Source organism: Pygoscelis adeliae, unplaced genomic scaffold (assembly GCF_000699105.1).
Source record: "Pygoscelis adeliae isolate BGI_AS28 unplaced genomic scaffold, ASM69910v1 Scaffold427, whole genome shotgun sequence".
Lineage (NCBI taxonomy): Eukaryota > Metazoa > Chordata > Aves > Sphenisciformes > Spheniscidae > Pygoscelis > Pygoscelis adeliae.
The window spans coordinates 445,147-460,120 of NW_008825214.1; the positions used below are offsets into that span (position 1 = coordinate 445,147).

General features: G+C 42.7%; 1 protein-coding gene across 1 annotated transcript in view; it reads left to right on the forward strand.

Moving 5' to 3' along the window:
- ACACA (acetyl-CoA carboxylase alpha) overlaps positions 1-14,974 on the forward strand; it is a 136,500-nt gene that overhangs the window by 103,391 nt on the left and 18,135 nt on the right. Inside the window, 5 exon segments of the mRNA XM_009329104.1 lie at positions 313-433; positions 2,876-2,972; positions 6,762-6,858; positions 7,560-7,695; positions 14,120-14,297. Coding sequence (XP_009327379.1) covers positions 313-433; positions 2,876-2,972; positions 6,762-6,858; positions 7,560-7,695; positions 14,120-14,297 — 629 coding nt within the window.

Consider the following 14,974-nt stretch of genomic DNA (forward strand, 5'->3'; position numbering starts at 1 on the left):
GTAGAATGAGTCAGGTGGCCTGGTCACCTTTCAAAAATTAAATTGCAACCCCTCGCTGATGCTGGCTATGCCTGAAGTTCAAGAGCAAATGAAGTACAATGTATGCCATATGATGCCAAAGGAGGGTTTGAGGGAGTGTATGGAGCACCTTGGAAGTTTCTTCAGGCTCTTGCCAAGTCTCTGGGATCCCATCAGTCAAAGGGTTGTGCCGTGTGGGAGAAAGAGGACTCCAACCGGGTCCTTTAGAGCTGGTGTTTGGTGCAAAGCCATGCAGGAGAATTACTTTCTTCAATATTTTTCTTTTTCCCTTAGAGTGTATACAGCCCTGTTCCTATCCTCAAAGTCAAGGATCCTATAGACAGAACCATAGAGTTTGTTCCTACCAAGACTCCCTATGATCCTCGCTGGATGCTGGCTGGACGCCCAAATCCAAGTACGTAGATCTTTGGTGGCCAGGATATGCAATAATGCGTCTTGTTTCAAGACTGTTTGTCAAGGCTTTATGTCTGCAATCCAAATATATTTCAGAGTTTATAAAGTAGTTAGTTCTAAACAATTTTAATATAATATATAAAAATAGCATGTAAATTCTGAGCGCTTGAGGACACTTACAATTATTAGTTACTTTTATAGATTTTCTCTTTTTCTTATGGTTCAGAGGAAAGTTCGTATACAAAGGGTCTGTATGCTAAAGGAATTACAGTATTCCTGCAGATCTTGGAGAATAATTGTATTGGAAACGCTACAAACCACTGAACCCCCATGCATGCTTTTGGGGTTGTACAGCCTGTGTACAAGCTGCAAACTGGGTGACCATTACGCCTGCTGTTATTAATGAGCTTGGGGGGCTAAAATGAGATCTGTGATAAACTAAGTTTTCTGGTTTTGGATAATATTTTTTCATCATCTCTCAAGTAATTCATCCAGCTGTCTGAGTGCAGCTAACGCTGGCTTCCAAATCGAGTGACTTCAGATTTTAATTTAGTGGAAGCGTTAAGGAAAGCAGATGATTCCCTGTGATAAGTTAAAGCAGATATCTCCTAGGTGAAAAGTTAAAGCCATTTATTAGAGGAGATATTGCCGTGATATTCTTCAAACTGACGCCCGACACGAGGCCAGAATCTAAACGATCAGCTTTGGGCTCACGATAAAGAGATAATTTTGAAATGGATGGTCACATTTTACAGTGGGGCCACAGAGGCAAGGAATGTAGAACACAGTAATTACAAGTTTGGTCTTGATAAAACACTCTCCATCCTGTTTAAGTCAGCAGAGGTTAGCTTGCTTGGATCTCCACTTTTAATTGGTTTTGGACTTGGGTTTGCAGAAGCAGAGGCACTTCTTCAGATTAAAGCATTCCTCAGAAGCTGTGTGCCAAGGGGTAAAGCTGGGAGGGATTTTGGGTTTGTTGGGTTTTTTTTGCAGAGCTTCATGAAGCCCCAATGGAAAGCAGGTGTCCCCAGAGAGTTGTGATTTCTGTAATTGTCTGGGTGGGTAGAGTATCTCGATGCCTTGACTTTGGGATATACAGCTTATACAGGTTGGAGCACTGCAGAAAGAGAGCTGTCTGCAAATCTTACTTGTCACTCCCCAATCCAGCATCAGCAGTCAGCCCAAATGAAAGCTCTTTGTCGTGTCCTTACCTGTTCACTGGAGTAGATCCAAGCTGAAATATTGGAAAACCTTCCTGCCATGGTCTTCCTGTCTGGAGAGTGGAAACAGTGCCATGCCACTGCACAGGTCGGCTTAACTCATTCATAGTGTCTTTTGTGCCCACTTAAGAAACACACGTGGAATGTAGAGAAATACACAGTAAACTGCCACCCTGCTTCCCATAGGGGTAATTGTCATCCTGAGAATTTTATTTGAAGGAATGTATGTGGATTGTTAGTGGACAGATCTATTGTTGCATGTGGGGGTGGAGAGGTATTGTCAATATGTTGGAATTTGTGATGCAGGAGGAACCCCAAGTCTGATACTGCACTGGCTTTATAAAGGGCAAATAATACTAGTTCATAGTTAGCATGATCAGGGTAATCAAGCCTGATTCAGGGTAGAAGCTGATTGTCTGTAAGGGTCAGGAAAAGTTTCTTTCTCTTAGAACTGCACAGTCATCTTGGTGATGTGCTCTTCAGGAACAGTTTGATTTCTCTCAAGCGTTAGGAAGTTGCTGCCTTCTTTGGGCAAGAGAATAGGTCTGATAGCGTATGGGCTGATCCAGGACGGTGACTCTTAAAGCATGCTTTAGTTAGGGAGAGCTGCATCATCTGGTGTCTTCTATGGAGCAAGTAGGCTTTTGGTATCAGAGTACTTCAGTTTTTCTAAAAGAATGTGTGAAACATGCTCAGATGTGTGGTCTAGTTTTAAAATATCATAGAAATTTTTATATTTAGTTCCTGAATTTCTTCAGCATTCTTTCTTTAAAGGAAAGATTAGGCAGAATCAAGAGAAAAATGTGAGGTAAGTTTTAAAATAGAAATAGGCATTTTGAAAAACATCTTTAATGACTTTACCGCCTTTTGACAAATGTTTGTAGTGTCTTGAAAAAAACAGTTATTTATTTAAAAGCATGAGAAGTCCCTCTGCTATCCGAACCCCATCGTTTAACAATAAATGATGCTTTTGCTGATAAATGACTGTCTTTATGCAGACTAGCAAATGAAATAAGACATGATGGCTGAAGGCAGACAAATGCTCAGCTGTCTAATGTTCCCTTGTATTATAATCTATTTAAAAATAAATAAATAAAAAGACAGTGCCAAGTTCTCCAGTTGGGATTTTTAAGCAAGTTTCAGTTGCTCCTTTTATATTCTCTCTTCTTTCTTCCCTCTCTCCTCCCTCCTCTGATATTTCCATTTTTTTCCCTTCCCTTTAGGTCAAAAAGGACAGTGGCTAAGTGGTTTCTTTGACAATGGCTCGTTCCTGGAGATCATGCAACCCTGGGCACAGACAGTTGTGGTTGGTAGAGCAAGGTAAATTCCAAGAGGCATTTTAGACATTTGTAGAAATCAAGTTTTCGTTATGCTTTGTGTTTTTCTAGAACCTCCCTTGAAAGTTGATGGCTATACGTAAAAATAAGTCATTACTTGAATAGGATACTTCTTTACCCCACAAATGAAGCATGGTCTGATCGTTTCTCCTGTTTTGCTTGGAGGCGACAGCTTTAATATGCACAAAAGCCAAAAAGAGAGATATTGTTAAAAATTATGGCAGACAATAGATGCTACCCTAGGTACATGGTTGCATAGTGAGGCCTTCTTGCAGCTCTGACTTAGTTGAAGGTACGTTACGCAGTTTATTGTTTTGCAGTCTTATTTGACTTGCAAGAAAAGTTCAGCTAAAACTAGAGCGAATTGCAAGAAACTCTGCATAGAGAAGAGCTTAACATTGAGGTTTGCGTGGAGTAACTTGCAGCATTTTCCAAACCAGCACCCACCGTACCTGATCTTAGTTGTTTTTCATGATGCAGAGATGTGTAGCTCCAGAGACCTGTGAAACTCACCTCCTCCCAAGGGGAGTCACTTCCCCTTACCTTGCTGTGAAGTGGCAGCTCTGCAGGATTCTAAAATGTTCCCCATTGCCTCGAGATTTAGATCCCTGCCTTGAAAATATTTGCAGCCTGGGTCATTCTCAGTGTTGCAGGTCCGTGAACTCTCAGAGCTGGCCGGAAGGAGAAGCCTGGAGATAGAATCCTGCATTCTGACAGAATGCAAATCACAGCTGGGCTCAAAACCCCCTCAATCATCTCTTTTCTAGTTTCTTTAGTTTTTTGCCCCCTCCAAAATGGCACTGTGAGTTTCCTGATCTGATTGTCTACTTCCTTTCAGAATAAAGCCATTTTGAAAGAGTACATTTATCTCCCTTGAGTTTCCACTACAAGTGGTTGAGCTGTCCAAATGCAGCATGCTTATCCTTTGTCATTCCTCAGACTACCACCAGCTCTCCTCTCAAGACAGAGCATTATATTCTTGCCTCCAGCAGACTCCCAGCTCCTAATTGATGTCAGTGGTTTTGGTTAATTGTCAGCCTTTTCTTTTTTTGTTAACAAGTGAGAGAAAAAAACCTGAAGAGCCTGAATGGGATCCTGGAGGCTTCAGGTGTTACGCTTAATGAGATACGGTCGTGCCTGTGCATGACGGGTGTTCAGAGTGCCTTAGTTCCTAGCAGAAGTCTGCGTCAAAGAAAAATCTTTTATATACAGATCTTTCACCTCCCGTACTGTCAGTATCACAGTGCCAACAATCCAGAGCCAAATTACCTGATAATGCTTACAATCTTCTGGAAATCCTGTGGCCACCCCTGGGGTCTGACTCCCTCAGCCTCCAGCCGCACCAAACTGGTGACGCAAGGACTGACCGTAGTACCAGGATATCCCTGGTGATGCTGTATTTGATTACCAGAGCATTCAATGGGAGACAGGGAGAGACACCACTGTTCCTGAAACACACAGCACAACTGGGATAGCCAGCTAGGCTCCCAGCCAGTATAGCCATGAATCAATGCTGTTTCTTATCTCCATTATGTTGATAGCACACGTGGGCCCAGAGTATTTGGCACTGGGAGCTCCCATTTCTCTTGTAGACCCTTTAAAGCCACAGCTCTACAGAGTGCTCCTAATGAGGGTCAGAGAGCCAGAGGTCATGCTGTGAGATGGCAAAGCTTATGGTATTCACTAGAGCTCAAGTGCAACATCTCAGAGGATTCTGTCCATTCTGGACATCTCTAAAATGGCCATCAGGACCTATGTTAATATGTTAATGAAATGCTGCATAATAACTGAAGGAGGCTTCCAGATACGAGGGCATGCTCAGCAAAATGTCCCTCCGTTGCTCTTTTCTTAAGACTTTCGAGGGTCTTTAATGGGTTTGAAACTGCCTTTGGACTATCCTAGTGCAGAATGTGATACAGAGAAACATACCCATTTTCCTCAGATATCGTATCAGGGCAGGAGGAGGAGTCTGTGCTCAAGACAGAGCAACGTGACAGTGTATGGGCTGCACAAGCCCAGCTAGAGACGAACTGCTGCTGAGCCAAAGGGGCGTTCGTGTGCAGGTGCAGCTCAGCTCTGCCTTCTTGGAGTTTCATGTCTCTGACTGACCACTGCTGGTCCCAGGGGTCTGAGTGCTATTACCCCTGAAGATCCTTTCCACTCAGAATATTGTCTGATCTTTATACATGGTTGAGAGGAGCCGAAAATACCTGCTGACTCCACTCCTAATTGTAGCACGTAACCTTGGGGTGTCCTGTGACCTTTTGATACACTTTGGTATATTTATCCGCCATCTGTGACACTCTGAAGTTTTATCTCACAGTGTCCTATAATTATTTAAAGGCTTTTAGGTTAAGTAGTATACGGGGGGACGGGGACGGGGGGGGCGCAGAAATCAATGATTTGGCAAAGCTAAAAGGTCTCTGTCCAGGCCCATGTTCAGCTTCACTTGCAGTTCCTTTCTTCTGACAAATTCCAAGTTGCTTTAGACTCTGACATACAGGTATATATAATACAAATGAAACTGACTTCTTTCAAAAGCAGTGGCAGTTTGAAAAAAACAAATATGAATGTATTCTTCTGGGATTGTTACTGTAAGTGCTGCCAAAACTCATCTTTTGTATGTATGTTTGGAATATGTGTGCTGTTGGCTGTAAATTGTCTTTTATTATTCTATGGCAACTTGTCCAGGGACACACTATAAAACAAGATGTAGCATCTTCATGTGCTAGCCTGATAAAATTTATATGAAGTATAATGGAAAACAGAAGTTGTTTTGAGCTGTTTTCAAGTTCAATAAATAACTGTAATACTTGGATAAAGATGTTCTTTATTAGGTCACATGGGCCCTAATATAGAAGTTATAAGTTACCGATTTAAGACGGCTTCTGCAATTACGGGTTTCTAGGCAGACTCTTAATCATAGTGAATGGGAATATTCTCAACCCCCTAGCGCACATAGGCCTTGTCGCTTTTTCTGCCTGCAGTGCGTGTCATCCAGCTTGAGGTGGTTGAGGAGAGAGTGTAGGCTCTGCTGGGACTCCCGTCCTGGGAGTAAGCGGTTGTCATCGGAAGCAAGATGCCTTTTGTGTAAAGGAGTGGTTAGATGCTGTGGAAAGCAGAGCTGAGCATCCTCCCTGGTGCCGATGCTCCCTGGTGCCGATGCTCCCTGCCCATCCCTCTGCCCTGCACCCTTCCCACCCTTGCAGTCATCCTGCAGCAGAGGCTCTGGGGAGGAGGTAGACGGACAAACCCAAACCTTTACCCGTCATTCACCCTAGCCTCTTGGGAGAGGGAGTTTTTGTAAGCAGTGGATGTTTAGGGTGGCTGAGACATCAGCATTGCTTAGACATGCAGCCTGTGGATGTATTTCATCAGCTGACAGTGCTTATGAAAAGGGGGATTGGGAAGCCTTGGGTCTTAGTGTTTATTTTTCACGGTCAAGACCATCAGTATCAAAAATCTGTGTGGTGGCAGGTGAAGGGTGGTGGAGATGTAGCTATATCATTCAAAATTTGGGCTTTGGTTTATTCTATTTAATTTTTAGTGAGCTATGTGCTAATTTTTAGAACTAGATTTTGCTTTGAGAACTGTGAATTCTACTCTGAAATTCTCCAGCCGCATGCCTGAACTCTTCAAAAAGGCCAGAATGCTTCTTCCACCGTTTGCTTGCATTATTTGTCTCTCTTGAGTATTTTGATGCAAATTGGAAAAAAATTCTAGTTGTGTAACAATAGAAATACAAATTTTGATTTGTCTCACATGTTACCAGGCTGGGAGGAATACCTGTAGGAGTAGTTGCCGTAGAAACGAGAACGGTGGAGCTTAGCATCCCTGCTGATCCTGCAAACCTGGACTCTGAGGCCAAGGTAGGCTGAACGTGTGCTCAGTTGCTTGTTTGTCCTCTGCAAATGTCTCTGTGGAAAGAGCACTTGTTTTGATGGGATATTTTTTGTGTGCCAAACGTGGGACAAAATGTATAGCCGTTCCTTGATGGGGTGCTAATGCATGGCAGTTGCTGGGAGGAGTGAATGGACGGTTGTGTTGGCCATTTGTACAGGAGACATTCCCCAGCAGTCCTGCTTCTCTTGTGACTTAGGTGAGAAGCAGGGCCTAGGGCCTAGGAGATCTGGCAAGCAAAAATCACTTCCCTGTTCTCTTGCTGTGACCATAGTGTTTCATGCTCTTTCTGCTCTGCTGTTTTGCTTTTCTCCTTCCTGATTTCACAGCTCTGGCCCTACATCATCTCTTCTGGGTTTTCTCCTTTGCATATCCTTTCCTCTCTCTTCCTATCCTTCACCTTCTTACAGCAGTCATAGTATCAGGTTTTCCATACCATCTCTATTCCTCTTTCTAGCTACATCAGTGGGAACACTCCTGTTGATGTTGGTCACAGAAGGATTGTCCCAATTTTTCTGTGGGCAAGCAGATCCTAAGCATTTCATGTGCTTTGTTCCTCATTGTTGGTTCCTCATCGCAGCTCTTGTTGCATCCATTTCTATATTTTTGTGCTAACTCTTATGTTAATGTAAGTGTTTCAAGGCTTAATGATCTTTTTTATTCCCAACAGATAATCCAGCAGGCTGGTCAGGTGTGGTTCCCTGACTCTGCCTTTAAAACTGCGCAGGCTATCAATGACTTTAACAGAGAAGGGCTGCCTCTGATGGTCTTTGCTAACTGGAGAGGCTTCTCTGGTGGAATGAAAGGTAACCACTGATTTGGATCCCCTTTTAGTGTTGTCCTGTAGCGCGGCTTGTCTTTTACTGCTCAGGGCACTGCTGCTGTTCCCCGCTGTGGCATACCCACTAGCACTAGCTCCACCGGTTTAGCATCCTGAAGCGGTTCTTGGGGACAGACCAGCAGTGGGAGCATGTGGCAAGGGACAGAAACAGGCCATGTCTTTGGGCAGCAGCTAGCTATTGGATTGGCTTAACTGTGGTGACAACTTGTACCCATAAACTTGCAGAGTGGATCTGCTTCACCAGTCTTTGATGCAGTCTGCATGCAGACCCCCTCTTTCATGGCAAGTATGTGACCTCCCTTAGAAATGCTAATAAGGGGATACTTTTCTAGTTTAGTTATTATCATATTATTATTATCATCATTTTATTTCAATTATTAAACTGTTTTTATCTCAACCCACGAGTTTTTCTCACTTGTGCTCTTCCAATTCTCTCCCCCATCCCACTGGGTGGGGGGAGTGAGCGAGTGGCTGCGTGGTGCTTAGCTGCCGACTGAGGTTAAACCACGACAGTCTACCAGAGCCTTTGGACATGTCAGCCCTCTGAAATCATGTCAATGCTCTGCCCAGCTCTGCTGAAAGGCAGTTGTGATCGTTGCACAACCAGCTACAGGACAGGGACACTCTATGCTGCAGCAGCTGTGGTGAAGGGTTTCATTCCTCTCCTCCCCATGTGTGTCTTGTCTTAATAGGCACGTAGCAGGAATAACACAGAATATGCAAGGTGCAAATCTGATAGCAAGTTCTTTTCAAAATAAGCAATGCAGTTGTATTTTTATATGTACCCTCATATACGGTTATAGGAACTGGCCAGATCATCTGCAGTGAGAACAGGTAATTGGATGTTAACAGTGGCCTAGTTGCTAACAAAATTTACAGCTGCCAACCTGGGCTAATTAAACACTAATCTCAGGAAACCCCTCTTGCTCGGAAAATTTTAAATCCTTCTGCCTCAGCTTAAAATTGGGGCTGGATGAACCAGCAGTATTGCATATCAGAAATGTATAGGCATATTCTGTCAAGTGAAAACATTGTTTCCTTGATGATTTTTCCCACTGTAATATTGTCCTATCAAGGACTGTCTCCCAGTTGACTCTCCTGATGGTAGTGATGTTCATATGAAGTGAACAGTTATAAAACTGCTGAGTTAATATACCAGCAGTTAGATTTTTGCACCACGTATTGCTACTTTAAATTTTGTGAAGTGCTAAGAATGTGAGATTGATACTATAAAATTTAAATAAGTAAAAGATTACGGCCTCTTACCTGCATGTGGCACTTAACAAACACAGAGGAAAAGTTACAGATGCTCTAACACAGTAAAAATTCCGCAGGATGACAAAGGCTGTGTTGCTCTGCTGTCTCATTAGCAGGGCAGAAAGCAATGCCATTGAGTTTGCAGATGCAAAGACAGAAGATGGCAAAAGATGGCAAAATTCTTTCCTCTGGAAAATAGCTGTTACCTTTCAGGATGGTTTCTGCTCCATGCGCTGCTACTGCACTCTCTTAGTGACTTCGTGACTTTCCCTGCCGCACAACTTCTGGGGAAGTAGTTGATTAATGAAGGCTTGGTACAGTTACAATATTATTTTGCCGTACTATGTTGTGAAATCTGTTGACTTTGTCAGTGCCCTTTGCTGGGTTCCTCAGAAACCGAGTTTAGCTTTGGAGTTGGGACCAGAAGCCCAAGGTGGAAAAGGCAGTAGGAGGATGCTAATAATTTGTATTGCATATCCCCAGCCGGTAGCAGGAGGAGGAAGGAGAGTGCCACCACAGAGGAGGGAAGAAGAGAGCCATTGCAGTTTGCACCTTGGTCGGTGCATTTTCCTGCATACTGTTTGCTGTTGGGGCCTGCGTAGCAAGCGTTGGGCTCTCCTGATGCTCTCTCCGTTTCTTGGGGAGTTGTTTGCAGTTTTGGTTTCAATGCTGGCTGGGGATTATGCAGGGAGGGAAAATAAACAATTATGCCACCCCTCAGTGCACACAAACACACTGCCAGGAGCCGACTGCACTGTGGGTAAAATGACTCCAAAATTGTGTGTAATGAGTAGGAAAAGATTAGAGACAGCTCTTGCTATGCTGAAAATTGACATTAGCGGAGGGGGGAAAAAAAAAAGAGAGGAAAAAAAAAAACCCCTCTCTTTTACTAGTCGGCCTAGGAGGTCTAATTCAAGCCATAAAACGAATAAATAAATAAACAACATAAATAAAGGCATATCACAATGGTATTGGTGGTTTCCCCAATGAGCTCTATCTGGCCGGAAGGCTATTCAGCATAATGCAAAATTAAATTATAAAAACTGGCTTGAATATTTAGATGGAGGAGCCATTTGGAAGTAGTTTATTTAGACGAACCGGCAGTGACCCACAACGGGGAGACATCAAGCGTGAAATTTACTGGAAATTAGCACCAGGGTCTTGGACTCGGCATGAATAGTTTGATAGCATGCAAATCCCCGCGACATTAAACTGCAGCGCTGCTTGTGCTACAGGGTCACTCGCAGTTGGTTTTTCATGTTTTACTTATGATTTTTTCCTGGGACAGGTTATAAATAACAATAAAAAAAATTTCAGGAGAATGAAAAGGCTGTTTTAAATCTCTGATTACCTGGATGTTGAATGACAGTATTGCTTGTATGTAATGGGTTTATAAGGGACATTATGTGTCTGCAGCCAATATATGCCTGGTGTTTACCTTCAGGTCCTATCTGATAATCCAGCCAAGCTGATGAGATCCGTTCCAGCTTTGGAGGTTCAGGGCATGCTGCCCGACACTATAGAAATGCAAAAAGCTGTCTGTAGCCTTTCTAGCATGCTTGATGCATCTGACTGCCAATATTTACACATACAGTGTAATGATAACAGCTTCCAGCGGATTTCATGTCTATGTGTAGTAGACGCTGATGCACACTGAGCTGAGCAGGCAGGCAGAGAATGGGAAAGTGTGCTGCGAACACTGTCTGCCCTACTGAATAACGAACACCACTGCTCTTCCTAGGGGACTTCTGCAGCATTTCTGTCTTGCAAGTGGCTTACTATGCAGAGGTCTAAATTAATACAGGAATTAAATTTGGCCCACAAATACAATATTTAATTTTAATTTTTCCAGTCTCAACATAAGCAACTTCTTTGCAAGAACAGTTGTGCAAACAACTTGCTCTTAAAATGTGTGTGGTGTTCTTTGCTGCACAGATCATTATGGAAGCGATTGGGTTTTGTTTTAAACATGTTAAGTGTGTTAGTTATAGTATTAACAGTTTATAAAGTCTGCACCCTACCGAGGCACTAGGGCTGCACAGGCAGCTCAAGCACAGAGCAGTGGGCACCACTGAGACCTGCCATCATTTACCACCTGCAGCAGTTAAATTTGGTGCACAGTTTTCCATTGTAAGAGTGGAGAGTGCAGCAAAACTGCAAGTAAGAGGCAGTTGTCACAGTATGGCAAATGTTTCATAGTTCCACACTCAAATACAATATTAATGTAAATCAGGGAGGCTGCGTATTCTGGTGATTGGGCGTGGGGACTACAAGCAAGTGTCTTGGGTGGTCTTTGCAGTATTTTTATGATCTTCATCAACTCTGCTTATATTTTACCTCTGAAAAATATACATTCTTTAAGAGTCCCCACTTTGTTGAAGTGGTAAGTGTAGGCAAATTGAACGGTTGAGATGGCGGGAGGGGAAAACCCTGCGGAAGAGTAGGCTGCTGTTAATGCTAGAGACAGTTCAGGAACCCTGCCGTAGCCTGTGGACGCTGCAGTTCTCCTTGGCTCATCTCTGGAGCTCAGCAGCTTCTGTGGTCTGGAGCTGTGCGTGGCACCATGGGGACCCTTCACTGGTGGCAGTCAGATTGACTGTCTCTTCTTTATCTGGGCAAAACTTGGTCTCCATTAGTGGAAGCTGTTACCTTAAAAAAAAAAAGGGGAAATCTTCTACAACAGAGGTGTTTACAGCCAAATCTGAAACTAGTGCAGCAGCAGGTCCATTGACCTCAGTGGAAGTTTTGAGCGTGCAGGAGAAGCCAGCAGTTGGTGTAAATCCATGTACAAAATATTAAGCTAAGGCTGCTGGGACATTACAGGAAAATAAAGTGCTGTATTGCAGGATCCCAAGAGGAGTAACTGTGTACAGAACCGCATAGCGGTGAAGTTCATGCTTCTGGCTAGCTTTGACAGTCTGATCCTGAAAGTATTGTAGGCACAGAAATACTTCCCTGACCTTGCTGATGCCACCTGGTAAACCTGAAAGAGATTTGGAGCTATGCACAGAAAACATGAAGTTTCTCTCAACCTCCCTGCTCCTCCTCCCCCTGCCTTGTTCAAACAAGTAGCACTTCTTTTTTCTACACTTAACCTGAGTAAAATATATACCCTTGGCAGGAGTGAAAAATGTATTGCTAATTACACAATCATTTTATTATGTAGCACTAGTAAAAAATGTCTAGTAAAGAATTAATTCAGTTAAAATAATTTGAATCAAGCAATTATTTTCTTAACACTAGAATTAGCTGAAAGTACTTCAAGTGGTTTATTACTAGCACTAGATAATAAAATAATTGTGTAATTAGTAATAAATTTGTCACCCCTTTTGAGGTCTTTTTCTTTGCTCAGGACAAAGGAAAAGGTTGGAGTTTTGTTTGGTTCTTAGTCCCCACTGTCTCTGCCAGAATTTATGTTTATTTGCAATTAGAGGAAATAAATTGTTCTTCTCTTCATCAGCATTTGACATTGCTAAATAACATGAAACTCCTCTTCTTGGGTACTTGGACAATGACCTTGCAAATGAACTGGAGAGATCACGTCAATGCCTATGGTGCTAATATATATATGTGTGTGTACACACACTTTATGTACCCCTCTCTTGCTTGCTCTATATGTTACTGCGTGTGTATATGTGTAAGAGCGTGTGTGTGTATTTCCCAAAGAGTTAAGTGCTTAGCTATGTTCATGTTAATGCTTAACATTAAACTGGGGTTAAATGACAAGGGAACCTTGGCTGGAGTCTCTTCCCTGGAAATGATGGCTTTCTCAAGTGATTGTAAGGATTTTAGATGAATAAAAGTGTCTCAGTCTTTTAAGACTATTACTGAAGGCCAGCATGTGTGCGTGGTACATACATGCAACCCATTTAGTTTTTCTGCTCTATGCACTGGTATTTTAATGGCCAGAAAAAATCAGGCAAACTGGGAGGCGCTAAGCAAAGAACAAAAATGATGAAGGGGATTGAAAATACTGTCCTGGGAGATATGAGAAATGAATACCTATAGAGTGTCTAAGGAAAAAAAACCAAACCACTGAAAAGCCTACTGCTATTTATAGTGAGCCCGAAGGAGTGGAGAGATTATGTAGGGTGATGCAAGGAGTAGTAATATGAAATTAATGGGGATGAGGAAGGAGGGGAAGTTTGGCTGAATACTGAGGAAGATTTCATCTATTTGGCTGTGGAAATGCCCCTAAAGAAGTAGTAGATTTATTGTTTGGGATTTCTAAACGAAAGCTTTAAAAAGCACTGGGAAAGAAACAGTCCTGTGTGAATAAAGAGATGGACTAGAAGATCCTAATAAGTATTTTTCATTTCTTGTATATTTGATTTGATACTTCTATGTATAATTATATGTAACAAAATATATATATTCGAGGGTGCCTGTTTCGATTACAGACTATGTCCATTGTAACCCAGATCATCTCATACAAATTCTTTTGCCTTCCTTTTTTCTCTTTTATTTAAATCACCTTTGGGGCTGATATTTTCAATGTACTGTCTTTACACAGTGGAGCTGTTCTTATTAATTTTGAGCAAAATGCCTTAAACAAATCTTAATGCAAGAAGAGAAGAATGCTATTTCACTTCTGAACCCTTCCCACACACTGATTTTTATAAAGATATGCAAAAGGTCTGCTGCCGTAGGTGTGCCATGTGCATTACATGAATCATGATACAGGTCCACGGTAGTAAGTCTGAAATGGGGCAGCTGTGCTCGTATTAAGTACAGAAATACCCGACCTGACTTTCAGAACTGCTGAAATACTCATTGGCTTGGCTGGAAAGTAAGGGATGGATTATCTCCAGGACACATGGTGTAGGACTGGCTGGTGTGAACAGAGGACCCTGCGGTTCACGTTTTGTGAATAGATGTGGTTACACTGGAAGTAACCGGACCAGATCTCCAGAGTGGAGGTCCAGTGTCTGGAAGCAGGACTGATCTGGGAACATCTCCTTTCTCCGTCTGTCTTGCCCAGGTCCAGATAACACCAGCCAGAGCTTGCAGTATGGTAGCAGGAGATGGTCAGAAGAGCTGAATAATTGTGGTTTTTTCCCAGTTTGACCAAGTGTGGCAGGGCTGAAACACTGACATGCTGCGACTTCAAGCGCTGTGTCCTTTTTCTGCAGACATGTATGACCAAGTGCTCAAGTTTGGTGCCTACATTGTGGATGGCCTGAGAGAGTATCATCAACCCGTGCTTATTTACATCCCACCGCAAGCGGAGCTGAGAGGAGGATCCTGGGCTGTTATTGACCCTACTATTAATCCTCGTCATATGGAGATGTATGCAGACCGAGAAAGCAGGTATGGCAGCTTTCTCCTCCCTCTGTACCGACCTGCTTTGAGGCATAATTACCTGGCTGAGTGAGAAGCTCTCGGTTAAGAGTGTGGCAGTTTGTTACTGAAATGGCCTGACCACTTTCCAGTTGTAACCCGTGTCTTGGAGGAGTTTGCTGTGTAGTGATCCCAGCTAGGACAATTCCAATCGTCTCCTGACTCAGACTTAGATGGGGGTAAATTCTGTAGCCGGTATGAGCCAGCCTCTGTGAAGGTTCATTACTAACATTCACAAAGCCCAGGGAGATGTTGGTGCTGAGGATTTTTTTTACCATTCTGATATTTCCACACACTGCTTTGCACTTTGAAACAAGTACCTGTGTATACAATTTTGCAAATTAAATAAATGTAAATAAGTGTGTACTTTAAAATCCCTGAGTGTTGTACTATCTGTCATGGGCACTTAGGTAGTTGCACTTTTTAAATTAAATACAACTTGGGTAAGTGAAGTTCTAGTTAATGGTGGTTCAGGATATAAAACTACAGGCAAACTCTTGGAAGCAGGTTTTTAAAAATATTTTAAAGAATCTCTAAAGTATAGAGATACTGAATCATTTGGAGGAAAAAGCCAGCCCTACCTAGGCTATCTGTAGCAGATAGAAGGAACGTGTATAGAAGGACAGCATGAATATTGTACTATCAGG